The sequence below is a fragment of the Poecile atricapillus genome, chromosome W, assembly GCF_030490865.1.
Source record: "Poecile atricapillus isolate bPoeAtr1 chromosome W, bPoeAtr1.hap1, whole genome shotgun sequence".
NCBI classification, from domain to species: domain Eukaryota; kingdom Metazoa; phylum Chordata; class Aves; order Passeriformes; family Paridae; genus Poecile; species Poecile atricapillus.
Window position 1 is genome coordinate 3,964,438 of NC_081288.1, and position 14,672 is coordinate 3,979,109.

The 14,672-nt window shown below is 42.0% G+C and overlaps 1 protein-coding gene across 2 annotated transcripts; it reads left to right on the forward strand.

Moving 5' to 3' along the window:
- Positions 1–711: 711 nt before the first annotated feature.
- Positions 712–13,035, forward strand: LOC131592164 (splicing factor 45). Of its 2 annotated transcripts, none has more exons than XM_058863481.1 (12): positions 712–768; positions 1,971–2,111; positions 3,237–3,353; positions 4,181–4,347; positions 6,225–6,322; positions 6,847–6,903; positions 8,580–8,721; positions 9,675–9,826; positions 10,445–10,518; positions 10,853–10,951; positions 11,270–11,342; positions 11,488–13,035. In XM_058863481.1, the coding sequence occupies exons 2-12, from the start codon at positions 1,989–1,991 to the stop codon at positions 11,589–11,591; spliced, it is 1,206 nt and encodes a 401-aa protein (XP_058719464.1). In that variant the 5' UTR covers positions 712–768; positions 1,971–1,988; the 3' UTR covers positions 11,592–13,035. The 2 variants fall into 2 exon arrangements, with proteins under 2 accessions (XP_058719464.1, XP_058719465.1); XM_058863482.1 differs by having other exon boundaries at positions 6,228–6,322.
- Positions 13,036–14,672: the final 1,637 nt, after the last annotated feature.

The window sequence follows — 14,672 nt, forward strand, 5'->3', positions numbered from 1 at the left end:
TACACGAGTAGCACAGTCGGAAGCAATGCTGGAGATAAAGACTTTCTGATAAATACAGAGATAATGTTTGTAATGTTTTGAGGTTGAGGTGCCAGATCTATCTGCTTCAGGGCTGGAGGTTGTGTTTGGCTTTGCAGACAGTCTTGCATGTTCATCTGCATCATCAAATAGTGATGAGCTTAAATACAGCCCTGCCCTCGGTTCCTGTCACTGTCACCACACAGATCAATCCCCTGCTCTCGGGAGGACGCTGGAGACTCCAGGGAGGTCCTCCCTCAGCCTCCTCTTCTTCCGCAGAACAACCCAAGCCCCCTCAGGGCTTCGCCTCCAGACCCTTCCCCATCCCCGTGGCCTGCTTCGGCCGCTCTCCGTAGCTCAGGGACTCCATGATTAAATAAAAGCTCCGAGCGCAGATTACACACGACGAGCACTGTGAGAACCCGAAGGAACCTGGGCTTCTTATTCTTCGGGCAGGCAGCTTCTTCGCCACTGGAGGGCCAGCTGAGGCGGGGGCAGCACTCCTACCGCCCCCTCCCCTCCCAGTCTCTGGGAGCCCCCGGCCCCGCCCGGCCCCCGGCCCCGCCCGGCCCCCGGCCCCGCCGGCCCGGTCCGTACTGGGACGGCTCTGAGGGACTGCAATGGCGCCGGCGCCGCTCCCTCCTCCCGCCGCCGGGGGGCGCTAGCGAGGCGGCGCGGGGCGCAGTGCGCAGGCGCGGCCCTTCCCGCCGTGCTCAGCGCCGGCTCATGGCGGCGGCGGCGCCGGGACTGGTGAGTGGTGGCTTCAGGCCCGGCCCCGGCCGTGTGGGGAGGCGGCTCCGGGCCCCGCGGGGTGTGTGGAGGTAGGACAGGGCGGCTGTGCCGCGCTCAGAGGCTCCTCGGAGGGGTCCGGGCCTGTGGAAGGTGGGGCGGGGTGTCAGGGCCTGCTTCGCCCCCTCTGTTCCCGGAGCGACGGAGCTCGCAGCCCACCCTTCCTTTTATCGTGGGGACAGCCCCTGTGCCTTGTCACTTGTCCCTTCCCCGCGGGGACAGCGCCCTCCCTGCATTCATCCGTACATCCGTATGTTGTCCAGGGAAGGGCAGCAGAGCTGGAAAGTGTCTGGAGCGCAAGTCTGAGGAGAAGTGGCTGGGGGGGCTCAGCCTGGAGAAAAGGAGGCTCAGGGGGGACCTTGTGACTCTGCACAACTCCCTGACAGGAGGGGACAGCCGGGGGATGGTCGGGCTCTGCTCCCAGGGAACAAGCGACAGGACAATAGGAAATGGCATCAGGCTGCCCCTGGGGAGGTTCAGGCTGGACATTAGGAAGAATTTCTTACCAGAAATGATGTTTAAGTGTTGGAGCAGACTGCCCAGGGAGGTGGTGAAGTCCTCAACCCTGGAAGTGTCCAAGGGAAGGCTGGACGTGGCACTGACTGCTCTGGTCTGGGTGACAAGGTGGTTTTCAGTCACAGGTTGGACTCGATGATCTCAGAGGTCTTTTCTACCTTGATTGATCCTATGACAGTACATTCTGTCTCCCCTTGGATAGCATCAGTCCTGCTGCCAAAATCCTACTGCTCTGTGGCAGGTGGGAATTCCTACAACACCCTGTCCTCATCCTGTGAATCTGTGCCTTTATAACCTCTGCTGTGTTTCATCCCGAGGCCAGATGTTTAATAATCTTCAAAACCTCCTTTTTTTCTTTATGCAGTAAACTTCTTGCTATTGAGTCCTGATTGTTCTTATTCCACTGCAGGATTAAATTAATTCTTGAACAGTTTTCATTACCTTTCAAACTATCCCTTTTGTACAGCTTTGCTCTAGTTATGTGTATTTACCAGAAGGAGTCAGAAAAAGGTCAGTTTTCTCTGGATTTAGGAAAAGTTAAATAAAAGGTGGTCTACCACCCATGTATGCAAACTATTAGCAAATAACCTGGAAATAGGTTTGTGGTGTCATCTAGAGTTTTGTGGTTTTTTTCTATTTTCTTTCAGTTTTAAATTGAAGGGAAAATGTCACTTTACGATGACTTGGGGGTTGAGACCAGCGATTCTAAAACAGAAGGCTGGTCCAAGAATTTCAAACTGCTGCAGTCTCAGTTGCAGGTGAAGAAAGCAGCTCTCACACAAGCAAAGGTACAGTCCCTTTATGGTTTTGCTTTCTTTCATACTTCTTTCGTGTTCAGTGCATTGTGTTTGTGACCTAAGAATACCAATTTGGGGTAATTTTGCTGGTATTTGTCTGCAAGGTTGTAGCAAAGAGCCTGGCAAAGCTGAAGAGGAAAAGGGAAAATGCATTTTTCTTGATGTCTCTTGGAGGGAGTGTTGCAAAATTTAAACTGAAGGAAGCACTGATGTATGTGCAGCAAATCTCTGAGCTTTTAACCAGCAGAGCCAAAAGCTGATCTTCAAGTTTAGCTTTAAAGATAATGAAATTCATCTTTATACATTTTTTTTTTAATGCAAGTAGGGGTCACACTGTGATTTATTATTTACGTGTTTACATCATATTATGGTTGTTACTTAAAAGGATCTTGGTGCTAACCTGCAAGTCACCATGTATTAGAATTTTTTACAGCAAGTATTTCCAGAGTAGATAAAAGGGAGAAGTGCAAGCTGATTTTTATTAGACTGTGACAGAGCCATTTTCTCTTTTTACTGCTGCTGCTTTTTATTTCACCCTTTTTCTTTGAGCAGTGTTGATATTTTGACTCAGGCAGGACACAGGTGCTCTTTGGGGTGTGCAGGTTCTGTAGTGAGACTACTTAATTAAAAGAAGCAGTAGTACTGATATCAGATACTTAAGTAGCCATAGCATTTTTTCACTGGAATTATTCCTGATTTATGCTGCTGAAATTAGGGGCAGGATTTAGTTGATAATTGGAACAAACTGCATGGATGAAATTTACTGACTTCTGTATTAGTTATATTCTTTGTCCATGTAACTGATGTGCAATGTATCCATAGCCTAACAGAAGAATAGGATAGGATTAGAAAACTCAAGAGTTCAGAAGAGATTAAAATATTTTATCTGATGATGAATGGGAAGAACAGTAGATCTTTAGAATAAATCTGAGTTTCTTAGAAACTAACTCAGTTCAAACTCACCTGAAGTGATTGGATGAATTTTTAATGTGTATTTCTGGTCCCAGTCAAAACCTAGGACCATTCACCTACCACTGCAAAGTATATCAAGTAAGCTGATTTTTAGAAAACTGCTTTATCTTTTTTAGACATTGTGTGTTTTGGTGATTTTTGCAGAGTCAGAGAACAAAACAAACCACAGTCCTTGCTCCAGTGATTGACCTGAAACGAGGCAGCTCCTCTGATGAGAGACAGATCGTGGACACACCCCCTCATGTAGCAGCTGGGCTAAAGGTAAGAGCAGAGCAGCTAAAAGCACAGCTGTTAACAAACGTTTTGGAAATTGAATGTTTTCTAGTGGTCAAAAAAGTAATTATTTTCTGAGACTGTCTTCCTCTGCTGAGAATTATTTAATTAACATTTCAACTTTATTCAGACTTCTGTGTGGTACAGCATGGAATTACCATGGTTAATGTGCACTTATAAAACAGTGTTCTTAGAGTCCTGGAGAGCTCCAAATTACTTGTTAAGACATCAATTTGGGCAGCTAAATAATGACTATAATTGTGCTTGCACCAGTGTTGGAACTGGACCTGAAAAATAAAAGAAAAGCCACCTAACCTTATGAACTGATTTCTTATGGTAAGGAATCAAGAGAAACTCTCTCCCTGTAGCTTTTTCAAAGAAAAAGTTCTGAAATGATTCTTTCAGATTAGAGGAGTGCAGTCTGTGTGCCCCTGTTGGTATTTTATTAATAGCAGCTGATAAAAAAGCCTGATGAGATTGAGTGGGAGGACTCTGGCAGATGGTTGCAGCAGGAAGATGCCGTAAAGCTTCTAATAATGCATTAATGGGGTTTGAAAAATTCCTGTCCATGCTGATTTGCTGCTGCTTTGCGTTTTGCAACGGGAGGGGGTGGTTCTTTCTTCATGGGAAAAATTTGATGTAACGAGAGACTGGATGAAATATTAGTTTTAAATAAAACCAAGATTTCTTCTAGCACTGGTGGGATTAGGATATTTCTGACATTACAGAAATCAGGAATTGGATGTGTTAAATTTTTGCTTTTCAACTGGGTGTTGTTTTCAGATCTCAGCTAAATTATTTATTTTGTTTTCCAGGATCCTGTCCCTAGTGGTTTTTCTGCAGGAGATGTGTTGATTCCCCTGGCAGATGAGTATGATCCCATGTTCCCAAATGACTACGAAAAGGTGGTGAAACGTCAGAGAGAGGAACGGCAGCGGCAGAGGGAGCTGGAGAGGCAAAAGGAGATTGAAGAGAGAGAAAAGTAAGGCTTTTTTTTTAACACTTGACATATTGACTCTTATCTAAAGAATAGACACATCAATTTGTTCAATTTTATTTTTCTATTTTCATGGAAGTTCTTAGAGTTTTTGTGTATATTGCATGCTTGTAGAAACAAGTGCAGTGTTTTAAAAAATGTTTTAATGCTCCTGGTAGAAATCACCTAACAGTGCAAAACCAGTAAGAATTACCAGCTTTGCAGCCTCTTCAGCTGAAAGACCCTTGTCAAAATTATTCTAAATTTACTTTGTTTCAATGATAGCAGCAGTATTTGGGTACTTCATGCATCGTTATCAGACTTTGACCATGCGGGTGTTAGAGTGTTTGATGTCAGTGTCACCTGACTACAGAAAAACCTTTTCCACACTCAGTGATGAACCATCCTTTCTTCTCCTAAAAACTGCAAACTGATCCATGAATGCATTCAGTTTTAAATGTAGCTAGCCCAGACTTTGAGAGGCATAGTTGCATTTCCTTTTTTAATACTCTACAATCAGTAATTTAATTATTAAGTAGGTTAATTATATGCTTATTAAGCTATTGTCTCTGCACAAAAGAAAATACTGCTTTATTTTTAATGCCCTCTCCCTGAAGAGGAAAATCTCTGTGATCATGTTAAAGAAATGGAATGCAGATTCAGTATCTGACTGTTATAAGTGGTAAAATATCAGCCAGCCAGGCAGAAGATTACATTTGCTCATTTCAAGTGAAGTGAATAAACTGTCTTCATCACAGTATGAATCATCTGAAGTCTGGAATTACAGTTCTGCTGCCCTGTTTAGATTGTGGAAATTAATATTTCTAGTCACTGTGTCTTCTCTTGGTTACATCTTTGTTGTTTTGATGGAGAAGGAATGACTGAGGCTCTGCCCTACTGGCATGCAAGACCTCAGGATTCTGGGATGTCATTCCCACAGCTTCAGCATTTACTGCTCTTTGGTTGTATTTGTACTTGTGTGTGGGCCAAGAGTCTTTATACATATAAACATTAGAGAAAAGAGATGAAAAATGCATAATAAATTCTGATTTCAGACTGGGGAAACAATTGCAGCCAAACCTGCATCAGTTGCGTGCTTTGAGAGTACAGGCTGTGCATTTGTTTTGATTTCATAGTGTAGAGATTCAGAAATTCTGTGTGGCTCCACAGTAGGACCTGTTTTTAGTATCCTTTAGCACAGTTTTGGTGGCTGTGATCTCAGAATGAGATGTGATTTGTATACCAGGTGGTGCTCTTAACTTTGGAGGAAAAGTGCTTTTTTTTTTATTTTAAAATGAGTAATTTCCTGATCGCATCAGATAACACCTGAAGTGCAAGCAAATTTTCAAGCATTTCTTTTATTTCACATTAGAAGTTATTCCTGAATCTTACATTAAATGCCAAGCAAGCTTCTCTACAGTCTGATGTTTAAGCATGAGGATATTTTTTAATTGAGTAAATGATACTACTCTATATAGCCTGTGATGGGAAATGTAAAAGGGATTCTGTCCAGAGCAGGGTGATTGATTAATCAATGTCTGTTACCTTGCTCTTTGTTCCAGCACCTTTTCCACAGTAGTCATTCAGTCACTCTGGTGTGTTTGGACAGGATTTATTCAGGTGCTTCCTCCTTTCCATGCATTCTTCTTGGCTGACTTGGAAAATGATCTTAGTTTAGATCCGTCTTCTGTTTTAGCAAAAATGCCCCATGAGGGTAAAAGCAAAGAAACAAATGGTGAAGGTGTTAGCTTGCACTTTCATGGGAAACATGTTAAATGCCAGTTGGATGGAGCAGAATAATTCACCCTGCAGAGGTGGGATCACAAATTAAAACAAAGAGGTAACTTCCATGGGTTCTCATCCTAACTTGCTGTATCTCCTAGAAGGCGTAAAGACAGACATGAAGCCAGTGGGTTTTCAAGACGACCAGATCCAGATTCTGATGAAGATGAAGATTATGAAAGGGAAAGACGGAAAAGAAGTAAGGGAACTACTTATGGTTTTGGTATGGACAGAGAAGAAAAAGAGGGAGGGGAATTCACAGTTCTATTTCATGAATTCTGTATTTCTCTGTCCTCATATGAGTACACTATTAATTCTGAGCCTTTAGAATAAATCTGGCATTTTATTACAACATAATATAATGCAGAATACTGGTATTTTTCCATGGAGGCAGATGGCAGCCAAATTACTTGTGGAAATCTCTGTTTAACCTTGTTTTGTAGATACCTGTAGTAAGTTCCTGCATGGTGTAGTTTCCAGGGAAGGGGTGAAACATGATATCAAATCAGGCTGTGAGAATCACTGAGTTTTTCACTATTGTAGCTTTTCATTCCTGCGTTTGTTACATCAGTGCCCTTAGAGTTTGTCAGGTCATGTGGATCAGAAATACAGCTTTGCATAAACAAAATTAGTCTTTATTCTCTTTCAGCAACAAAGTTACAGTAAATAATTCAGGTTTGTTGTGATATCCTCCAAGTGTGTTGTGTTCCATTTTGCTCGTAGGTATGGGAGGAGCTGCCATTGCACCACCCACTTCTCTGGTTGAGAAGGACAAAGAACGTGAGTACTCCAAAATCCTCTTCTCTAAACCCAGCAGTGTTGATTTCTCCCTCAGCTTTCTATTCAGTTCAGTCCTCCTGCTTTTCCCATTGGATTCTTTTAGCAGCAGGACATGAACAAGTTCTTGGTTCATGGGGGCAGGCTCTGGGGCACCTGTGATGCTGCCCTGCTTCACATCTCTGTTCTGAAGAAATCTTTCTGTATTGCTGAACAAATGGCTTGGCAAACTGGGCTGTTACAACCATGTGCAGCTACACACTTCTGATATAAAAGAGGAAATGTCACAGTCAGGATTTTCTGGGTAGACTAGAAATCTCCACAGTGTGGAGAGGGAATTTTTCCATTGCTCTTTCCTTGAGGAGGTACTTAGTGAATATCTTTTCTAAAGGAGTTATGCACTAGAGACAAAATTTTAGAAGTTTTTCAGGGTAGTTTAGCTGAAGAGATTTGTGTGCAGTGGTGGTGTGAGGATCTCAGTTGTCCACGAGATGGCATCATCCTGCTATAGGAACAAAATAATTCCTTTTTTTTTTTCCTATGTCTAACTGTTGTAAATTCTAAAATCTAAAATAATTACCAGTATGTTGTATATTTCTAAAAGTAATAAGGAAAAATCTTAGGCACACAAGCTTTTCTTTGGGAGTCATTGTATTTATGACAAGATTAAAATGAAAAAATACCTCAAAGCTCAAGTGAATGATACAGTGAAAGCATTTGACATGTGTAAACATTCAAAACAGAAAGACATTGTTTTTAGTAAATAATTAAGAACAATTGATCAGTGTCAAGGAAAAGTAAACACCGTCTGGAAATGTTAGAAATATCCTTAAGGAGGGAGATTTTAAAATGTGACATGGTCCCACAAAGAAACCTTTGTATGGCTTCTTACTTGATGCTCAAATCCAGACTGGAAAAAACCAAGAAAATATTGGTGTAGCAAAAGTCCCATAGTCCAGTCTATCTGTTTTTTAAATAGGAATTATTTTTCCTCATATTATATCTTCAAACTTCATGTGTGACCTTCTATTTGATAAGATACAATAGCTAGTGTAGAAGGAAATATTCTAAAATTAGGTCAGTCTGATAAAAGTCTGTAAGTCCATTCAAAAGTTACTTTTTATAGTGTTCTAGTACATGGGTTTTTTTTTATTTTGCTATTTAACTTGTCAGTGAAAGGTGATTTAATAATCTAATCAGTACGATTGAGATATCCAGATCCCCAGGAAGAGCTGCAGTTCAGAAATTGCCAGTGAGATGGGTTTCATTCATTCTTTTTAATAGACTGGCTTCTCTTCTCTGCAAATGTGCAGTGTATTTTTATTACAGTCCTTGGGCCCTGAGTTGTGTGCATTGATCTATTTTTGTCATAATTCTGTTTCTGATGAATGGGAGTTTGTCCTCCAGATAAAGTCTTTGTAGTGCAGGTGGTTTCTTAATGTTCCTTTTCTCCATTTAATAAGAGGTTAATAAATACATTATAGAGCTGTGGAGAACTGCATCCAGTGAGGAAAACCCAGAATAACTCACATGTTGTTTCTGAGAGAGACAGAGAGGTGAGGGGATGTTAAAACAGACTGTGCAAAGGAAACATTCTTCTGATTTGGATTTATGTGGGAGACCTTTTCATAATTTGTTAGGATTTTATTTAAAAAATCCCAAATGTCTGTTTTCTCCAGCTGTAGCATCATTCCCATATGAGGAAGAGTCAAGACCTCGGGCACCTTCTTCCAAAGCAGCCATTCCTCCTCCAGTGTATGATGAGCCAGAGAGACCTCGTTCTCCCACGGGACCCAGCAACTCCTTCCTCGCCAACATGGGGTAAATGAGTGACTCCTGCACATTTTGTGGGGAAAGGCATTGGAAGGTGGTGGAAACCAAAACTGAAATACTTTGTCAGGAAAGAAGAGCACAACCCATTGCATGTATGTGGTTAGTCTGAGTTCAGAGAGTCCAAACTGGCAGGATACAGGAAAAAATGTGGATTGGCAGGACTGGAGGAAACACATCTGAGGTGGTTGCATTCAGGGCCGTGCTTTTAAGCCACACTCCAGCATAAAGTGTTTATGGCCTGTACAAGCCAAACAATGCAGTGTACTTGAAAACACAGGTGGCATGTTAGTTCTAGGTTTCTTTTCCAGCTTTGTCTTAAATTTGCTGCATAGCATAGCAGCAAATTGGTATTTCAAATCATTTCAGCTCTGCTTTGTTCAAGAATTCAGAGTGTATTTGCATGAGTGTAACAGCAGCTGTGGCTGCAAATCTGCCCATTTACTTTCCTGCCTTGTATGTGATGCTTGTGTTAACTACCGTGACTAACTTCACAGAGTGAAGGTGAATCTTCAGCTAAAAACAGCTTAGAGACTTCGTTTTTGGGTTTGGTGGGTTTTTTTAATTGTCCAGAAAAGGATAACCAAACTTGGTACTGTTGGACCAGCTTGTGCATTGTTACCACCTCTAATTAACAGTACCATGGAGCCCTCACTTCATTGAAGGAAGGGCTAAAACTCTGACCTTACCTGCCTTTCTTTGACCTCACAATTTGTTATTTCTTCTGTGACTTAGTGTTTTAATCTTTTAGCATTACCTAGCCAGACTTTTTAGCCTTTTGCTTAGGAAAAAAAAAAGCCATATAACTTGTAGAAGCTCCTGTCTTTTCTGCCTCTGTGTAAAGAAATTTTAGGAGGTAGAATATTTGAGCACTCAGGAGAAATACAGTGTTAATGTTTTGTGGAAGGAGCCTTTATGAACTGATGTTTTTTTTCTCATTGCAGGGGGACAGTAGCTCACAAAATCATGCAGAAATATGGTTTCAGAGAGGGCCAGGGGCTGGGCAAACATGAACAGGGGCTCAGCACAGCACTGTCAGTAGAGAAAACAAGCAAGAGGGGTGGCAAGATCATTGTTGGTGAATCTACAGAGAAAGGTAATTGTGTCCTGCACCAAGTGTGTGAGAAATGAAGCTCCTGGGTTTCTGTTTACCATCTGTCCTTGTTGAAAACATTGGAGTTGGAAAAATTACTCATATTTGTTCTTGTGGACAAGTGATCCTGTATAGATTTTTTTTTTTTAGCTCATCCTCCCCTTCCTCCATCAGTTGTCCTCCTTTAGTGTTGGGGAAGCATCTTCACTTCCAGGGCTGATCCTGCTCTGCCCTGATGGCTTTTTGCCTGTCACATCCTGGTGATGTTTCTGTCATTTCCCTGCTCTTGTATGATCTCGAGACAACATCCAGGCTTCTGAGCACAAGTGGTGGAAGTCAGAATACTTTTAGTCTTGTAGTTCTTATGATACAGTTCTGAACTTAGGAATTATTTCCCTCAAAGAAGCACTACATTGTCAGTGTTACTGCTTAATTCACACCATTGGAATGGATTTTTCTGCTTACTGTCATTCCAGTGATTGTGAAGTAACTGTTCCTCACCAATATGAAATTACATTTTGTCTTTTATTCCATCGTTTGATCAATAATATTCTGATAAAAGTCCCTAATTGAGCTTTAATCTTAAATTATTCCATGATTCACTGTTCTGTCTTCAAACAGAAACGGGCAAGAAGGCGGATTCCAACCCCTTGACTGAGATACTGAAATGTCCAACTAAAGTGGTCTTACTGAGGGTGAGTTGGGAGTAAGGGAATGTGTCTTCGTGTTGAAATGTTTAAACCTCTGTTCCTGATACAAAACTCTGCACAATACAAACAGTTCTGGCCTGCACCCATGTGGTGTTCTGGAGAAATTATGTAACTTCCTGAGGTACAGGCTGTGACATTAAATCAACACTGCTTTAAATTGTTCAGTTCCTTTGTCTTAATGACAGGGATCTGTCTCCTCCTGTAGCTGTTGAGCTTGTAAAGGATTCATGGTCACAGTTCACAGAGCATCTGTGATTTGTCTACACAGTCACCTGCACAGACTCCATCCAGTGAGCTGGGTTTATCCTTTGACTTTCAGAACATGGTTGGTGCTGGGGAGGTGGATGAAGACCTTGAAGTTGAAACTAAGGAGGAATGTGAGAAATATGGCAAGGTTGGAAAATGTGTCATCTTTGAGGTGAGAAATAATCTGTCTCTTTTTGGCTGCTCTGTAAGTAAATTGAGCAATCATCCCTCACAACTGGAGTGTTACTGCCTAAGAGGGCATACACAGACGATCTCTCAGGGTCCTTTACTGTGTTGGAATTCCAGATTTTCTGTATCTGTAAGATACAAGCTTCTAAGAATAGCAACTGTGCAAAAATCACTTGAGTATTGTGTTTTTGGAACCTTTTTATTTTGTTCTTTCACTGTCTTTGTGAAGAACAGCAGTTGAAGACAATATTCTCGTTACTGTTCTAATTACTTGTGGCTTGGGGTTTTTGTTTTGTTTCAGATCCCTGGTGCCCCTGATGATGAGGCTGTAAGAATATTTTTAGAGTTTGAACGGGTTGAATCTGCCATCAAAGGTAGGGTCCTAAATTGTGTCCTGTGAACCTCAGAGTTAACTTCTGTGGAGAGGTTAAACAGTCTCACTGGTCAGGCTGTTCATTTAAAGAGATGTTTATTTTATTGAATTGCTGCTTGCTGATCTGCTCTTCGTTTCAATTTCAGCTGTTGTGGATCTAAATGGAAGATATTTTGGAGGCAGAGTGGTGAAGGCTTGTTTCTACAACCTGGACAAGTTCAGAGTGCTGGATCTGGCGGAACAAGTTTGATTTTAAAAATCTAGCTCGAGGTGTCATTGTTTTGGCAATCACGTTTTCAGCAGTAGGCTGGGAATAAAGAAGAGAAAAGTAGCTTTCCTAGCAGACTGGAAACAAGCCTCATTGAATGGATTTTACACATTCGTTGTGACTTACGTTTTTTTGTAATATAAAGCCCTTTGAAAGTAAGATTCACGTCTGTGTCGTTTTGAATTGCACATTTCTGCTTTCTGCTCTGGGAATCCTGGTTTTTTTGAGCTTTCAGATGACTGCTCTGTTGAAAACCCACTGCTGAGGAGATGCTTTGTCTGTATTCCTGCTTTCTTTGTTCTGGTGCTTCATCATGGAGTCCCTGTGCTGGATCCACAATAAGTCTGGAGCTTTGGACAAGGACTGTGTGTATGATCTTCTCTTCCCTGATGGTCTCTCCTAGAGTTAGAGCCTTGCTCTCCTGAGTCCTCATCTCTGCACACCAGTGATTTGGGTCATTGGGACAGTTGCAGCTGTTTTTTCTCCTGACTCCAGGACAAAGCTTCTGTGCCAGAATGGAGACTAAGATAACACGGATTGAGTCTGTCTTCACAGATTAAAAAAAAACCAAAACAAAACAAAAAATCCATGTCTAATCCATGGAAATGGAAAGAGGAGGGAATTTAATGGACTCTTGGCAGGAGCTCTGTGCTGTTGGGCAGTCTGTGCTGGGAATATCCAGGGATAATTGATTTCAGGTCATTAGGCAGGGAGATGGGAAACTCCTTCCTGTATCTGGCCAGCTGTCAGAATCTCACTTCTCTAACTCACACACAGGCAACTGACTTTGTTTAATAATTTCAAACCTGCTGTTTGCTCTTTCTGTTTATATTTCTATATTTGAGGTCAAACACTATCAGGGTTAGGATTTCTTTTCCTTTTGGGAAGGAGTGTCTGTGGAAGTTTTCAACATAGGAGGCCATGGAGGGAAGTTCTCATGAAAATCTAAAGAGCTGACAGACTAAACTACTAAACACTACTACTCTTATTTTTAACTTGCTGTAAAATAGTACACAGCTCTCTGCTCCTGGTTTTATGTTTACTTTTTGTTTGGGAACAGTATGTGACAAAGAGTTGGCAAGAGGTGACTCTGCAGTGGTGGCAGTTGTCTCTGCCCCATTGCACCCAGAATTGTGCAGATACTGAAGTGGCTGTGAGCCCTGAGAGCATTTTAGCTGTTTGAAAGCTCATGCTGGATATCTTCTTCCTGTTACACACACGGACTGGGGGGAGGGGGGACAGACCTGTAGTTCAACGCTGTGAATATCTCCAGTTCTTGCCCTTCTGTTGAGTTTTGGCTGCAGATTTCTATGACAAACCCTCGGGTCTTGTGTTTTGCCTATTTTGTCTGCTTGTGTTCCACTAACCTCTGTACAAACATTTGCTTGTAAAACAGAATTTTTTAAAAAACTGGTATTTTACCTGCTGTGTGTTGGCTTCCTTACTCTGCTCTTGTGTTGTGTAAGGCAGTCCCCCAGAGCTGGGCACTTTCTCTGATTCACCCTCACTGCAGCAGAGGTGAGGAACAGGCCTGACACCAAAACCACGGGACTTGGGGCAAAAACAGAATCTAGATTCTGTTCCTACCTCTGCTCTTCATTTTCTCTTTGGCTTTGAGCAACACTATTTTGCTGCTGTGTAGTAAAACAAAGATAGCCTGGTATGAATTAGCATAGGTTTGCTTGTGGTACTCAAATAATTTGAGTGGCTGCTGTAGGAAGTTTAACCACGGGTAACAGATTGAAGGTGATCTGAACGTAGCTTGAAATATGACTTGGTTTTAAGCAAAGTGATTTATTTATGGCTCTTATTTCAGCAAATACCTCTTGAGTGACTAGGCTGTAAGCATTCCCTGAGGTGCACAGGCTGGATTTTGTGCCTTTAAGCAGCTGTTCAGCTTTTTAGCACCAGCTTCTGAGCTTCCAGTCTGGTAACTTGGAGGTTTTCCACTTGCTGAAAATGGCTTTATTGACAACTTTTGAACCATTTCATTCTGAGAATCCTTATTGTGGTTGAAGACAGGAGTAAAGTTTATCCATGAAAATGTAGGGGAGAGGGTTTGTTCATTTAGTATTTAGTGTAGGAGATTCATGCTGTAAATGTGTTTTTCTGTACCATGGGGACACTGAAGCAAGCCAGCCTGGAGCAGATCTGCATCCCCTGAGTTCCATCTGCATGGTGGATGCTGTACAAACACGTGACAGTGGAGCCAGGTGTGTAAGCAGGTGATGCAAACAAACCTGTACAGGTGTGGAAACCTGCAAAGGTTCAGACACTCACTGAGCTCTGTGTCAGACTTTGTTTCCTTAGCAGGAGGCATTTTTTTGCGAATGCACCTTCTCCCTGTTTTTCAACACTCTGAATGTGTTGGCTCAGACTTTCTCAGGCATGTTTGTATCTTGCATGTCATGAAAAATTTGGTTCTGAATTTACTTCTCTGCTGGAGAATTGGCCTCCTCTGGAATCTTGCCACTGACTTCTATTTCTAGTAGTTTCTCAAATAAGTTTTTTTCTAACACCTCCAGCTCTTCCTGCTTACACATCCCTTTTTCTCCTCTCTTTCATCAGTGCCCTTTCCAAAGGCTCAGCAGCGCTTAATTTGGAGCTCTTTGCAGCTACCAAGTTTTATTTGGTGGTTTGTCTTTACACCCTGGAAACTGTGCAGCCACCTCATTCTGTCATGTACGTATGTAATGACTGGTCTGAAGCGATAATATTTTTGTTTTTGTGTGATGCCCTAAAAGGTTCTGATTTCACAGCAAGTGAAGAGGATGATGGTCTGTTAAGAATATTTACCTTACTGGCAGTGCAGGATTGGTTATAGTGCTTCAGGTGAAGCACTGGGTATTTTTCAGGTATGATTTCCTGAATTTAAACTTTAATTCCTTGGTTTAAGCACCTGTGTAAATGCTGTGATTCTCTAATGCATTGAATAACTGTCTCTCCTCTTGGGCTAAATATGAACTGTTCATTGCTTCTGGGAACTCAGATTAGATGCCTTCTTAGAGAGATTTGAGTGTCCTGAAGCCACCAGGAAGCTGAGAGGGACGTGTAGGACGTGTC

Excerpts from the sequence above, each read along its gene's own strand:
- LOC131592164 (XM_058863481.1), top strand. The coding sequence starts at position 1,989 with ATGTCACTTTACGATGACTTGGGGGTTGAGACCAGCGATTCTAAAACA. Across the intron at positions 3,354-4,180 it reads ATGTAGCAGCTGGGCTAAAG|GATCCTGTCCCTAGTGGTTT; the intron begins GTAAGAGCAGAG and ends TTTGTTTTCCAG. Across the intron at positions 4,348-6,224 it reads GAGATTGAAGAGAGAGAAAA|AAGGCGTAAAGACAGACATG; the intron begins GTAAGGCTTTTT and ends TGTATCTCCTAG.